Below are 16,400 nucleotides of genomic sequence, written 5' to 3' on the forward strand. Positions count from 1 at the left end.
TATGACATTTTGAAACATTAACATTAGTAAGTAGCATTTCTGACGGAAAAGAATTGTCCAGCTTTTGGACCTGTCATTCCTAACCCAGACCTTTGGCAGGTAGGTATCTGTTTCAACAGGCAAGGCCACCCGTGGCCCCAACAAGACCGTCCCCGGTCCTTGCTATTTCAGCGGATTTTCTTCCAGTGAAAATCAGTAAATTTACAAGTGCAATATCTCACAAACCAGTGGAAATCAATTGTATACATTAATGTTTATTGAATTTGTCTTGGAACGCACTATCAACGCACCTCTTCAAAAAAATAGTTCCATTTAAAAAACCGAACTTGACCATCGTATCTTTTAAAATAATAATTGAAAAAAAATCGTCTACGCCAATAAATTGACCCCTTCGAACCATGCAACGCCATATTTTTTTTATTTTTTTATCTCCAATAAATTAGGAGATATCCAGCTGTTCAGTCTTCCCGCGGACACTCTGTATATTATTCATACAACCGGAAGTTCATTTATCCTTGTGTCCATTACAAAGTACCCATTTACATTCTTGCCGAACATTAACTTATGTCATATTCCGCATTTTTTTAACATACGCTTAACCATTTATATGTGTCACTCCACCATTCCGTTGCTTTTGTGGATATCTCGCCGACGAGATAACATGTTTAAAGTCCCAACTTGTCGCAAAATCTCTGAACTTTTGACTTGTATACTGTGTTTCCCCATCGGACTGTACAATTTTTGGTATTCCGTACCTCGCAAAACTCGATTTCAACATACTCATCGTCGCTTCGCTAGACACATTCGATAAATATCCTAACGCTACGTACTTAGAAAAATAATCTACAATTAAAAGATAACTCTTTCCCTTAAACTCTAGCAGGTGTGTACCAATTTTTATTCCAGATGCTTTTGGTACTTCGTGCGGCATTAACGGCTCTTTAGCATTATTTCTTTGTAACCGCAGACACGTTTCACAATGTTCTATCATTTCCTCGATTTGTTTATTTGTAACTGGCCAATATAAAGTTTCTCGCGCTTTATTCTTGTTTTTTTCTATACCTAGATGACTGTAGTCTAACCTACTTAGCCTTTCTTTTCTTAGACTATGTGGAACTACTACTCTATCACTTTTAAACAACAGGTCCTCATCTGTACTTAGATCACAGTTAAATGTATGGTACTTTTTTGCTATCTCTGGAACATTAATTTTCTTTACAGGCCAACCCATTTTTAGCAAACGTAAAACTCCCTGCAGTTCCTCAACTCTCGCAGTTTCTACCATAAACTCTTTCAGTCTTTTTTCACTCATATAGTCTTAAAATCTACTACCATTATGCTAATATTTACATCTTTATCATCTTCTAACTATTCTACTATCTCTCGAAAGTGCATCCGCGATATACATTTTCTTTCCCGGCTTATATGTAACATCTATATCATACGGTTGCAGTCTTAACCTCATTTTTTGAAGTCTTACTGAGGTCGTACTTAATGGCTTTGACAGTATTGGCGTGAGTGGTTTATGATCACTCTCTATTAATATTTTCTTTCCATAAATGTACTGATGGAAACACTCGCACCCAAAAACAATTGAATAGAGTTCCTTTTCAATCTGCGCCCACGCTTTTTGTGTGTCTGTCAGTAATTTTGAGGCATACGCTACAGGTAATTCATTTTTCACCAATACCACGCCTACCCCAGTATCACTCGCATCGACACTTAACTTACAGTCTTTGTTCGGATCATAATATTGCAAAACGAGTTGTAGTTAACTTTGCTTTTACCTTCTGGTACGCCTGTTACCTTTCTTTTGTCCAAACAAACTGACTACTTTCTTTTACCATCTCTCTTAACGGAGCTGTTATACTGCTTGCCATACTCACAAACTTAGACACATAATTAATAATTTCCAAGAATCTTTCCATTTCTTTTACATTTTCTTGATGTTCCATTTTCATAATTGCCCCTATTTTTTCTTTGTTAACCACAATACCTTGGTCTGTAAAAATATGTCCTAGAAACTTAGCTTTATTTACACCTATCTTACATTTGGCTTTGTTTAACCTTATATTATATTCGCGCGCTCTTTCTAATACCTGCCTAAGAGTCTTATCATGTTTAACGTGGTCTTTTCCCCATACTATAAGGTCGTCCATGAAATTCTCCATGTTATTAATATTTCCGAAAATCTCTTTAAACTTTTTGTGAAAGATTTCAGGTGCTGTTTTTATTCCATAAGGCATTCTCTTTTATCGGCATGTTCCAAACGGCGTCTGGAATGTTGTAATTTTTTAGCTTTTTTCATCTAACTTAACCTGGTGAAATGCTTTACTGGCATCTAATACTGTGAACACTTTTGGATCTTTCATTTTAGCTCTTATTTCCTCGAAAGTGGGAAGTTTGAAATGTTCTCTCAACAAGCAATTATTTAGATTTTTTGGGGTTTAGACAAATTCTCAGAGATCTATCTGCTTTTTTTACTAACACTACTGCATTTTCAAACTCAGTTGGTTCGTCTATCTTTTTTAAAATGTCTAGCTCTTCTAACTTATCTAGTTCTTTTTTATACGTATCGTACACTTTGAATGGAACCTTCCTACACGTCTCTATTTTACCCTGATACCCCGACTTTAGTTTGAATTTATATTCGAATCCTTTTATTACTCCTAACTTTCCTTCAAATAAATCCTTAAATTCATTTATGACAGAATCCGTGCTTTTTACTATTGGGCCTGTGCTAACTTCATGGACTTTAAGAGATGAACCCTTTTCTACAATATGAAATGTTATCTCTTCTGTACGACCTCTTATTTTACAAAATAGTTTCACAGTACCTAATGTATTTAGTCTGAATCCACCATATCACAGTTCTGCATTTGTGGGATCTATTTTCGTACAAATTCCTAGCTTGCATATGTGCGAATAGGCCATTACGTTACAACCTGCCCCTGAATCTAGCTTAAACATTAACGCTTTGTTTATTTTAACAAATTTTACTCTTTCGTACCACGGTTATTTACCTACTGAATTTATTTCTATGTTGCCAAGAAAATAAGTTGGAACGTTAACTTCACTATTGTCTTGTACAACGCTTACCTGGTGCGTTTTATTCTTGCACACTCGCGCGAAATGATTTTTGTTTTTACAATAACGACACACTTTGTTGTACGCAGGACAGCTCCTATAAGCGTGTGTGTATCCATATTTCTGACACGTGTCCTGTCTGCTTGCAGTGTTCCTTTTCTCCACTTGGTGACGTTGCCTTTGGTCGCTTTGTCCTCACTCCATGCTGTTGCTCCTCTACCCTTTGTTGGATCCTTTACTTCCTTTTCCGCTTAGCCCTGTGGCCTGTTTTCTTCATATTATCCACTTTTTCTTGCTCGCCCCTCAATGTTTTAAGTTGCTGGTCTGCCAGTTCCGAAACATTGCAAAGTCTTACAGCCTTTTCTAGCGTTAAATCGGCTTTTCTAAGTAAACGATTCTTTAAACTTATATTTTGAACTCCTGATATTATTAACCCCTTGGCTTAAAACATCAAGTGAGACTCGTGGTCTCTCAATTGGGCCAAACATGGAAAGCACGAGTGAGACTCGTGATCTCTCGATCGGGCCAAAATGGAAAGCACGAGCGAGACTCGTAATACGTCCATCGGGCGAAACGTAAACACCAAGGATCAGGCTCGAGGTTAGTAGATACTACGACTCAACTTTTCGCCGATGTCTTTTCACCTCAGTTATTCCTGGCCGCATACACAACTTCGGACGTTGAGCCGAACCGTGAAATGGTTCAACGCGTGGTTCACCGCTGGTGCTGATTTGGTGCTGGCAATCGGAATTTAAACGGTAGGCCAAGGGGTTAAATCCTCTATTAAACTGTCTTTCAAAGCTCCAAGATTACAATTTAAACTTAGACGTTTCACTTCCGTGAGAAATTGATCGAAAGTCTCTCCCTCTTTCTGTCTCCTTTGGAATAGTAAATGTCTATTTACACTTTCATTCTTCTTCGGTACGCAGTAGCTTTCGAACGCTTCCACTACTGTATTGTATATTTCCCTTTGTTCTTCAGTGAGTTCAAATGTTTCGTCTTTCTCATACACTTCTTCACCTATGGTAGGTAACAAGATGACTGTCTTTACTACGTCTGCCTTTGTTGTACTTTCCATAGCTTCCAGATATATGCTAAACATCTTTTTCCACTTTTTCCAATTTTCCGTCACATTGCCGTCAAATGATAAAGGCTCCGGCGGGCTTAAGTTCAGGATTACTGCGTGTGGCATGACTACTTTGTACTTACTGCGTCGTCTCACAACCACGTGGAATTTTCGTTTTCCGGTCTTATCTGTTTCTCGGTCGTGTATATAATTAATTTGTTACTTCTTTTAATTCACTACCGACTGCGCCATGTTGTGGTTGGGTAATAAATAACTCCTGTGTACTAGGAACAATATATGCATTAAATAAGTGCAGTATAACTTTACGAGCAACGTGTGCCTTGGGTAGACGCTTAGGCCATGATGCCCGGCGCCCCGCGCACAGTGATGCCAGAATGAGGACGGGTTTCCGCGAGAATTTCCCCCACCACGCACGTACACTACGCCGGAGCTGCGTGTCCGTGAGCTCGGCGCTTCGGACAACGTCGGGAAGACGAGAGAGAAAACGAATGTGTGTCTTTCTCTCTCGCTCTTGAAACGCTGTGATCCAAAGTGAGGTGCAAGCGACACGCGCCGCGCGCGATCTTCTTGAGTGCCTCGAGATACACTTTTCACGTTCTGACATATGTACAATACTCTTGTAATGAAAAAAATTTGGAAAAAAATTTGTTACGGAAATCACGTTTTAAGACCTCCTGATCACGTTTGGACTATTTAGAAAAGAGCTTTTTTTTAATATCTCATATATTTGTTAACCCGATTACCGTTTAAACGGCAAAATGGATTTCAATGAAACTTTATATTTAAATTTTACATTCTTGTCTTAATATTCTTGATCCGATTATATCGCGAAAAATGATAATTACCCGTTATGGTTCTTCGAATTTTCAGATATACGATCTAAATTCTACATAAAAAGAGTTAATAAAAATTCTTCTGTAACTTCTTTAACGAAGAAAAATGTACATTCATAATTTCATGTTTTCATTTGACATTTCCGTACATTTTATTTGAACTATTTCTATTTTTCAAACCTAAAAATGAATTTTTTTATTAAAAGATGAATAGGTATTTTGATACTGTACATTGGTGAACTTTGTTAAAATTAGAATCCACTCTTGGCCAGTACCGTGGACGCTGTGGCAACTTTCGATAAAATATATTTTTTCAGAGTATGATCTAAAAATCTAAAATCTTAACGTAATCAAATTTCTCGATAGATTTTTCGATAATTATATCAAGTTGCGACAAAGAATCACGCACTATTTACAAATTAATTACGCGCAGCGTGCACGGTATGGCTCGATGGAAACTACGGGTAAGTGGTGGTCTCTTCCATCGGGAGGGATATGTAAACAATTAGTTATGCAAAGCTAACATTGCGATACATGTTGTACTCTAAAATGTACAAATTTGTATAAAGGAATTGTACAAGAATAGGAGTGAATGGTAACTGGTAAATGCATCTGTGGCAGTTCGGTACTGTCACCATTGCTTTGCTGTTATTTATTTTAGCCTTTTCTTCGATTTTTCTCCTTTCTGATTTTTTCTTACTAGTTTACGATTTCCTATCTATTTTTTTCGTTTCCCGTTTCCAGGGTTCGCTCAGGCCTGGTTTTCGTCAAGTAGGTACATTTAACGGTCAGATCCGCGCGAACCCAAGCGATTCGCGATCTGTGGTCGCGTATACTTTGTTTACGTGCCAATGTGTTTAGTGGGGGGTCGCGCAGTTGTGCTTCGCGCATTTAACCGTCATTTCAGTAGAAATAGAGATCAGGTGGTGAGTATTATTTGTTTCGCTCTGCATGTTTTTGGTGAATTCGGGTCTGTCGGGTTAGAAGTCTGTAATTAGTAGCCCCCTATATCTCCCCTTTTCTATACGCTAGCATTTGCTTGTTGCTTTGCATATAATATTTTTCCTACACATTTCATTTTTTTCGTGGTTACGATGGAAACGTTTGAGAAAACAGGTGAAAAGGCTACTCCTGTTTATTGGTCGTTGTGGGAAACGAATGAGAAGTTCCGATCGTGGATTCGCGAAGTCCCTAATGATAAAAGCCTTTTCTACTGTTCTGCATGCGAGAAAACTTTTTCTTGCGACTCGTCAAACGTTAAAAGGCATGCGGAATCAGCGAGACATAAATATTTGTTATCTAAAAAAATTCCGCGAATAACTATGCATGGTAAGGTCTCGAGAAAGAATTTTATGCCTCAATGGCTTGAGGATTTCAAGCCCTGGTTGCATAAGGTCGCCGATGATCCTTTTTCGTGTTTCTGTTCGGTTTGTAAAAAATCATTTGCTTGCGGGCTGTCGCAAATTCAACGTCACGCGGATTCCAAGTGCCACGTCAAAAACTGCGAAAAAAAATGGAATGGATGTGAGGAAATCGAACGATATCAGATCGCAATGCGAGGAATCGCCTTTGTCATTTGATGAACGAAAAAAAATCGCGGAAATTCGTTTTGCTGCATTAGTTGCTGACAAAAATATTTCGCATCAATCCGCAAAGGCGATTCTTAAATTCTTCCAAGACGTTGGGAAAGATCCTGATGTTTTGGAACATATGACGTGTGGTCGAACAAAGAGTTCTAATATTAACAGAGCGTCTTAGTCATGTGTTACAGAATTGTAAATTTTCAGTATTTATTGATGAGACATCCGACTCTACCAATGAGAAATGGATGTCGTTTATTGTTCGGTATGTCGCACCCGAGACTTTGGATGTTCGAACGGAATTAGTAGAATTAATTAATCTTGACGCGCGAGAATGTACTGCCGATAAAATATTTACCTCATTTAGGAATTCCATGTGGAAAAAGCAAATTCCGTTCGAAAACATTCTTGCTTTGTCGTGTGATAACGCTTCTGTCATGACAGGGCGTCACTCGTCTTCAAGACCAAACTTGCAGAAATTCGGGGTGAAAAATTTGTCACCATGCCATGTCCTTGTCGCTCCTCTGCATTGATAGTGCATTCAGCATGCGCTACCATTCCCGAGGTCTCCGAGGAATTATTACGGAAAGTCTCAACATTCATTTATAGCAGTCCCAAACGCTCGGCCATTTTTCGCGACTTTCAGCAATGTTTTCAATCTACTGACCGCAAAATTTTAAAATTGTGTACTACGCGATGGTTATCGCGTTACTCATCCGTAGTTACACTTCCAGAAAATTGGGACAGTGTGTTGCACTTTCTGTAGAATTGGTCGTAAGTGAGAAGACAAAGTCTGGGGAATATCTGCTTATCATCATGCAAAATCCAGAAGCGAAAGCATATCTTCTGTTTTTGAAATACGTTCTAGAGTATTTCAATGACTTTAGTTTATTCTTTCAGTCGCAACTAACAAGAATCCATTTGCTTCAAAATAATGCCAAAACCTTTTTCTACAATATTTTACGTAATTTCTTGAAACCGCAGCTTTTGAAGCACATGGATTCAGTAAAATTAATAGATTTTTCAAGAGGCGATAATCAAATCGCATTTAATAGTATTCATTTAGGCCCGGATTGTGACGCGTTTCTTTGTCAGTTAGTTGCAGAAGGCAAACCCAATGTTGTCCAAACCGTTCGAGAAAATTGTATTAAGTTTTACATAACGGCTGCAAACGAAATTCGTAATCGATTGCCAATCGATGACGACTTTCTGAGCAAGTTATGTGTTTTTGAGCCTCATTTCGCATTAGTAGATAATGACAGAGACACTTCCTTTAAAAGTGTTCTCTTTATTGCTCAGAAATTGGGCGGTTTCGACGAAGACGGTTTGCAAAAAGAATGGTCGACACTGCACCTGAATTTTGCAAATGCAGACAAGCAGATGCTTTGTACATTAGCTTTTGATGATATTTGGAAAACGGTGTTGTTAACGCGAAACGATCAAGGCGCATTTAAGTATCCATGTTTGCAGGAATTATTAAATTCCATTAGAAGTCTTCCAAATTCAAACGCCGATGCTGAAAGATCGTTTTCCATGCTTTCCGACATAAAGAACAAGAAACGAATGCCATTTGCGTAACGAAATCGGCATTAAAGGCGCACGGGGAAACATGTCAGACCATGGAGGTAGATGACAAACATCTATCTCTCATGTCATCTGAGTATTTATATGCAACTTTTGCGAAGAAGCAAAAGAGTAGTTGACATTTACATGCCGCTGATGACCTCGCGGATTTTCCTTCTACGTCGGGTAATGCAAATTGGTGATGTTACGTCCCGATATAGGACTTCCTGTAAATCACCCCGAGCGGTTGGAATGATTTACCGGGTTCTTGCTCTATCGAAGGGCTAAGGCCCACCTTGACTATACTTACCGGGGATAAGGAAGGTGAAAAGGGGTAGAAAGAATAAAGTGGAAAAACGATAAGGCTACATATATTGTTACAGAAGTTAAATGACTCTACCTCGAGACAGCGCTTCGCCTTGGCTGTCGCTCGCTGTGTCGCTCGGGTGTCTTGCGGTACGCTTGCCGTCTCGTGTTTCGGTCGCTTGCAGTGTCGCTGACCCACGGGTAGGTCGTGGACGCTCGCTGTGCTTCTGGGATGTCGGTGGCCTAGAGCCCGTCGTACCGCACTGTCTCTAACGTACTTCTACGCGGTCCTACGTCGGTCTCGATTGATGCGCAAGGGCTCTCCCGGCTAGGCCGTTTCCTGTATGTCGGACGGAGTTACCCTTCTCACGAATTACTATCGGCCGAGCGCGCTTCGCGGAATCTGCGTGGAGACGTGGTCGCCGTATCTAGACGGTCCTCTGGTCCGTCGCGACTTCCTAACTCGAGCACTCGAATAAGAATGATCTTTTTTGCGGCTCCCGATCGCGGGCCGAACCTCGAACGATCCCTACGAATGGGGGAAACTGCCCCGTCGGCAGCTGTCGCTTGCTTCACCAATTCCCTGATTATTGAGAAATAATTGGGGAATTGGGCCGAGCGCGGTCGCTGTCCCCATCGCTGTTGCCACGGGCTCAGCACCACTCGATTGCTACACGCGAGGCGATTCCGCTGGATCGCCTTTGCGAAACAAAAGCGACGCGTGGACAGCAAGCACGGGATGGACCTGAAGGGCCCATGTAACAGTGATGTCGAGAATATTATCAATTTCATCCATCTTCTATTTCATTCGATTTTTGGACATCGCGAAAAATATAAATAGTTGTTCGATTTACCACACGCAATTCTTGTTCTATCCATGCAATAAATTCGCTTGCTTGCTGTACATATGATTTATAGAGAGAACTTCGAGATAATTGTACAAATAAATGTATATTCTTAATTATATTCATTTTATATGTAACAATTATCTCGAAATTCTGTCGCATGTATTATAGTAAATTCCTCTGCGTGTTTTCTATCCTTTGAAATGTAAACAATTGTAGCATTATTTTAGACTCACATCTCGTTAATATATCAAACCCAATTGATATATTTACGTGCTGCCTTTATTTTCTATTTTTGTAATATTTTTGTACATTTTAGAGTACAACGTGTATCGCGATGTTAGCTTTGCATAACTAATTGTTTACATATCGCTCCCGATGGAAGAGACCACCACTTACCCGTAGATTCCATCGAGCCATACCGTGCACGCTGCGCGTAATTAATTTGTAAATAGTGCGTGATTCTTTGTCGCAACTTGATATAATTATCGAAAAATCTATCGAGAAATTTGATTACGTTAAGATTTTAGATTTTTAGATCATACTCTGAAAAAATATATTTTATCGAAAGTTGCCACAGCGTCCACGGTACTGGCCAAGAGTGGATTCTAATTTTAACAAAGTTCACCAATGTACAGTATCAAAATACCTATTCATCTTTTAATAAAAAAATTCATTTTTAGGTTTGAAAAATAGAAATAGTTCAAATAAAATGTACGGAAATGTCAAATGAAAACATGAAATTATGAATGTACATTTTTCTTCGTTAAAGAAGTTACAGAAGAATTTCTATTAACTCTTTTTATGTAGAATTTAGATCGTATATCTGAAAATTCGAAGAACCATAACGGGTAATTATCATTTTTCGCGATATAATCGGATCAATAATATTAAGACCAAAATGTAAAATTTAAATATAAAGTTTCATTGAAATCCATTTTGCCGTTTAAACGTAATCGGGTTAACAAATATATGAGATATTAAAAAAAAGCTTTTTTCTAAATAGTCCAAACGTGATCAGGAGGTCTTAAAACGTGATTTCCGTAACAAATTTTTTTCCAAATTTTTTTCATTACAAGAGTATTGTACATATGTCAGAACGTGAAAAGTGTATCTCGAGGCACTCAAGAAGATCGCGCGCGGCGCGTGTCGCTTGCACCTCACTTTGGATCACAGCGTTTCAAGAGCGAGAGAGAAAGACACACATTCGTTTTCTCTCTCGTCTTCCCGACGTTGTCCGAAGCGCCGAGCTCACGGACACGCAGCTCCGGCGTAGTGTACGTGCGTGGTGGGGGAAATTCTCGAGGAAACCCGTCCTCATTCTGGCATCACTGCCCGCGGCATGCGTTATCCACTCCGGGCCGTATAGCACAGTATGTATAGGGATTGTTCATTTGTTTGAGAACACTTGATTCATTTTTGAGGGGGCGCATTGCATTACTATTATTATTAAGAGGCAAAAGTGATTCAACATTCAGGGAAACCTGAATATAATAAAAGATAATGATACGTCTGTAGAGCGTCTTTTTCTTACAAGACCCGGCAACCGTGAAACACAGTCCGTTGTCAAAGAAGAGCTCACTTCTGTGCGGCATTGCGTGTTAGAAAGACATTCTTTCCTAGTCGTTAAATAAAAATAAAATATAAAATATAAAAGGTTCATTTTAATTAATAACCGGTTTCCAATACATAGATACTCTGCTTCGCGACAACAGATAATACACTATTTCACGTATTTATGCGCTTAAGTAATATTTTCTGATGCTCAATTGTGAAATATGCAAATTTTATGAAAATATACAGAAATCGCTAAACTTGGTCAAAAATTAAAATTTTTTACCCCGTTTGGACCCGGTCAAATATTGACCGACTTCAAAAAAAATTTTGCCTCTATTTGTCTTCCCCAGACGTAACTTTTCCGCACTAGGCTTTTTCAAGTTTCAAAATTTTGATTTTTGCGGTCCACCCTAGCGGGGAGAGTGACGAGTATACAACGAATAAAATCTGTCGATCTTACAACAAAAGTTCACTGTATCGAATTTCACTTTATATCATTTTTATCCTAGCTTTATGAAAACAGTATACGTGTATTGTTTAGGTTCTTCCGATGAAAATGCGTCCAAATACAAAAGAAATAGGACTAGTTCAAAGATTGTGTACAGCGTACACTCCTATTGAACTATAAAAGATCTTAAAAATAGTCCAAGTTGTGTCATATTTGGATTTATTTTCATCAGGAGACTAATCAGTCCCTATTATTTGTATAAACACAAGATACAAATTATGGAAAGTCAAGTTTTTATATACCTATCTTCACTTTCCTCGTCAATCTGTTATGATTCATTGACCTCAAGGTGATGAAGAACTAGGGTGAAGATGGTTAGACATAAAAAGGTAGTAGGAATTGTTCGTTCAAAAATTGGACACCACTGTATGGAGAAAACGAATAAGGAAAGTAAAATTTGTACATAAAGGAAATGTTTCAGAGATTATGTATGGTAAACAAATTCACTTTTATTTCTTTCGTATTGAAAAAAATCTCTAAACATATTTTTTCTAAATGTTTGGTATTTCCTCCAAGAGATATCCTTAATTGTGGCTCAGAGCTTCAAAACTTTTCTCTTTCCTTCATTCCTAATTGATGTTTTAAGGAATTATATTAAATACAGTGTGTATAATTTCCGGCGTATCTGCTTCACGATTTTCCACCAAAACCACCCATTAAGTTTCCAAGTCCGCCTGCTGCACCTTGTTGAAGTTGTTTCATGATGTTTTGCAATCCTGGCATACCACCTGAAAGTAAAATATGAGGCATTTAGACGAAACAAATAAAACAATTCTTTTATTTCTCCGTTGGCTGAAGTAAATCGTGGCCGTTGATGTAGTAAATCATGATCATGACAAATCATTAATTTTATTGTGTACAATTAGTTTTGAAATGTTCCACCTGTTGTTTAAAAATAAGTCGCTTAATAAACAAATAAATAATGCTACTTGAAGCATAAAATAAGGAAAAATTATGAGCATTGATATAGAGACGAACAATGTTTGAAAGAAGTAACCTTAATGAATACATACAGTACTGGAAACATTTATTGCAACACTCGAATATACACGTTATCATTTATACTGTACTTATTATTAGCACTAGGAAAATATTATTGCAAAACTTATTTACTGCAAGAATGTGTAGCTCTTAAAAAAATAGGTGTTGGCTAAGTTCCCTTATAGAATCCACACAGTAGTTCAGTTTTCTGGTCTTTATTTCTGAGTATTATTGCGGATAAGATGTTAGCCCTTACCAAGGTGTGGGCGAAGACTAATGTCTACCTGACGCACATTTTCCGGCAAGACCCGCGCGACCTAGAAGCACCTCCTAATTGGTTGACCCGATGCCGGTGTCAACCAACTGGTACTTTTCAGTCCCAAAATCGCGGCACCTATTTCGCGCGTCTTCGGCACGCTTCCACTGTAACGTGAGATTTGGTGGGGGAAATACTCCTGGCAATACAGCGCGATTTCCCCCAGGCCCCCGAGGCGTGTGACGTGACCGGTCGCAGGCCGCCCGACCTCGCATCGTGGGCCCTTCGGAAACTCGAGGTTTATGATACCCGCAATAACTATTGAGGCCGTAAACGAATGTCTCGAAGGAAAACATGCTTTGTTCAAAATTCAATCACGAAATGAACGGAAAGCGGCTTACTCAAAAATAGTTTTGCTGACGCGCGTGTCATAAACTATGCCGACCATCTGCACGCCAAATGTTTGTATTTGGTAGTGCCGATGGCCGCTACACTCTCTATCTTGGCAAAAAATCATTTCATCAATCATATTGCTATGAAAATTGTGAGTACAGACAGCCCCCGTATAACACGGTATTGCTATAACACGGTTTCGCTCTAACACGGTCAGAAAATTATAAAATTCAAATTTTTTGAAAGAAGGCAAAAAATGAGCGAGCATTATTTACCATTCATGTATAAAACTTTTGGTCAGCCATTGATATTTTTAATAAATATATTTCTGATAGTTATGAAAGCAAAATAGTGTATTTTTGAAGCCTAACTCTGTTTTTTGTACTTGTTAATATTGTTAGTCCTGTATAACACGATTTCGTATTACACAGCACTGTTTAGAAATCTGACGACCACCGTATTATATGGGAGTTGTCTGTACTACGTAAATTTGAAAGTAATGCAATAAATATTCCCAGTATCTACTATATTCACTATCATAAAAATTCGTTTCCAACAAAAAAAAAAGAAAATTATTATCTGAATACCAACTTCAGCTGTTTCAATTCGTATTACTCGTAAATATTGTATAGACACTTCTGTCGAGAATAGACAGCTTCTAAACCGTACAATCAAATCCCAAAAAAACCAAGTTCAAGTGACTGCTTAGCCGTAAAAAGCAGTGGAATGTAATGTGCGGCAAAATTCAAGATCCCACTATAACGTCCCACAGCTAGGCATAGGGCTACAGTACAGAAAATGGCTTCGTATAGCTTCACCATAATACATTATAACCCTGGTTCCACACATTCCACACAATCATTAACGAATATTCATCCATCTATTTGCGAATATTCAAGGCCGAATATTCGTGTATGATAAATCGTCGAAAATAGTCTCCACAGACTACATCCTGCAACTTCAGATATTCGTATGCTTTGATGCGCGTCCCTACCATATTGAGCCGGAACAATATTCGCCAATACACTCAAATGTCAAATATTCTTACACATGAATATTGTTACGCCGGGGCGTTTTATCGCCGGCCACCCCGACGTAAAGGAGTAGAATAATTAGACGGGCGCACACACAACACAACTATATTTCCGGTGTACAGGGCAACAGCAATAAATTACAATGTTACAAGCCCAACCCGTACGTCCGAACGCCACGGCGTTCGGTTCAGCACCGTCTTCTTGTCGGCCTCCCGATCGTCCTCTTGAAGGGGGCCAACCTTCTTCTATCTTCAGCTACGGGCACTAGCAGGCTATGCGCGGGCCTATATCCGGTGCTCGCAACAATATTATAATCACACTTGCATGTTTCAACGCGAATAACAAATATTCGTATAAGAATATCGAATGAGTGGAGCCAGGATTAGAATGCATTACAGCCAAGTTACACGAAACCATTTTCTGTGCTGTAGTCCTGTGCCTAGCTGTGGGCTGTGGGACGTTATAGTGGGATGTTGAATTTGGCCGCACATTACATCTGACTGCTTTTTACGGCCAAGCAGTCATCGAACTTGGCTTTTTTTACAAATATGTTTTTGTTAGGATTTCACTGCTTTCTGTAGGTTTGTTTGTGGCTTTTGTAGAAAATAGTGGTAAGTACAATTATCTGATTTTTTTGTCATTTAGTATTGTTTATTATATGTATAGATATAGGATAAATATATATACTTTATTTAGTAAATTGTAATCAGTGTGTGAGTGAATCAGTGAGAAATTCAGAGTTTTTTGAGCTCGTTTAGACTGGAAAGTGCGAGAGATAGAAATGTATAATTGCGCAGTTTATTTTAGTTTAGAAACTATCATACCCCTCAGAGACTACACTATCCGTGTCACCCAATGCAGGCACACATGGGTTAACGTAATCCACAGATTACCTCTGCAATTATTTTACTCGGCTACCTTAGTAGAAGAGGTATCAAACATTTTTCTCCTAAGCCCTAACTCCCCACACTTTACCGTTCAGAAATGTCAGGTGTTTTCCGAGTGGACTGGGTTAGCGTAACCCAGTGTGATCTCTGAGGGATAATAACAGAAAATAAATTGAGACATCTAGCCGTCTTTAGTGCAAAGTTACGGGGGGGGGGGGGGGAATACTCTGACTTGGTTCTAGGGACGGGTGCAAGGCAGTTGACCCCGACTTTGCAGGCCACTAAGGTGGTCCATTCTTTCAAAGTATAAAATGTAGGTATTCCACAAAGTTACTTTTGTTTCATACATGCTAACTAACATCTGTGCAAAATTTAAGTCTAATTGGACAATATTTGAAGGTCGCTAGGGTTAATCGGTTTTAGAGGCATGGGAAAAGCGCCGACATTTTTCCTGCGGAAACCATCAACGGAAGTGGTAAAACTTTTGTTTTCAATACAGAAACGAAAGAGGGTGACAAAACATGCGGCTCGGACAGTGGTAGTCAATGGCGGTGGTCTCTCAGCGTCACAGAATCATGTAAGGGGTGACTACCACTGTCCGAGCCGCACGTTTTGCCACCCTCTTTCGTTTCTGTATTGAAAACAGAAGTTTTACCACTTCCGTTGATGGTTTCCGCAGGAAAAATGTCTGCTGCGTCGCGTGGAGTGGTTAGATTTTCTCCTAGACCCTTAGTTTTTGAAATATATAGGACGATATCTGCAAAAGTTGCTGCATTTTGGGTGTCCTTTTCCCTGTGATCGTTGTTTAAACATATTTAAATGTTTATAATTCAATAATAATTTATAATATTGTGTTTGCGAGGGTTCATAGAATAATTTTCAATACAATATATCAAATATGCTGCACTTTCTCTATATATTATTCCTTAATAGAGTAAAAAAATGTTGTTTTTGTGTCAGGTACAGAAATGACTTCCACTAGTATTCCCAAATCTACAAGGACGTCAGCTGGAGAGTCATTAATTGGAAAACAGACAGAAACTCTTTTCCATGTCTCTAAAAGCGATTAACCCTAGCGACCTCCAAATATTGCCCAATTAGGCTCAAATTTTGCACATATGTTAGTTGACATGTTTGGAACAAAAGTAACCTAGTTGAAAACCTACATTCTATATTTTGAAAAAGATGGATCACCCTACAGGCCACAGATGACGAAAGAATAATATACGCGATCGCGATCATGATTAACACACGCACTGCACGAGTATGTCTGGTGCAGTAATTCCCATCCGGTGTGTCGCGAAGTGTTTTCTGGATGGTTGCCACGGTTATTTTTAATTGTTGATTTTTAACACTTATGTATTTTAACATCATGGTTACATTGCCATAACCTGTTAATGGTGTAACACTGATTTTTCAAAAATAAAGAGAAGAAAATATTTACCTTAGCTTATATGGAGTGGGCCGGGGGGGGGGGAGGCAA

General features: G+C 38.9%; 1 protein-coding gene and 1 long non-coding RNA gene across 2 annotated transcripts in view; one reads left to right on the top strand and one right to left on the bottom strand.

Annotated features, from left to right (window-relative positions):
• Positions 1-5,604: 5,604 nt before the first annotated feature.
• Positions 5,605-8,329, top strand: LOC143366940 (uncharacterized). Its single transcript, XR_013084860.1, has 3 exons — positions 5,605-6,048; positions 6,756-7,083; positions 7,124-8,329. It is a non-coding gene; the product is annotated as an uncharacterized LOC143366940 (long non-coding RNA).
• Positions 8,330-11,790: 3,461 nt separating this feature from the next.
• Positions 11,791-16,400, bottom strand: part of Srp54k (signal recognition particle 54k) — a 140,735-nt gene continuing 136,125 nt past the window's right edge. The window contains exon 9 of the mRNA XM_076808596.1: positions 11,791-12,094. Within this exon, the coding sequence (XP_076664711.1) occupies positions 11,997-12,094 (98 nt within the window). The 3' untranslated portion in view covers positions 11,791-11,996. The remainder of the gene's footprint in view (positions 12,095-16,400) is intronic.

The sequence above is a fragment of the Andrena cerasifolii genome, chromosome 3 (genome assembly GCF_050908995.1).
Source record: "Andrena cerasifolii isolate SP2316 chromosome 3, iyAndCera1_principal, whole genome shotgun sequence".
Taxonomy (NCBI): domain Eukaryota; kingdom Metazoa; phylum Arthropoda; class Insecta; order Hymenoptera; family Andrenidae; genus Andrena; species Andrena cerasifolii.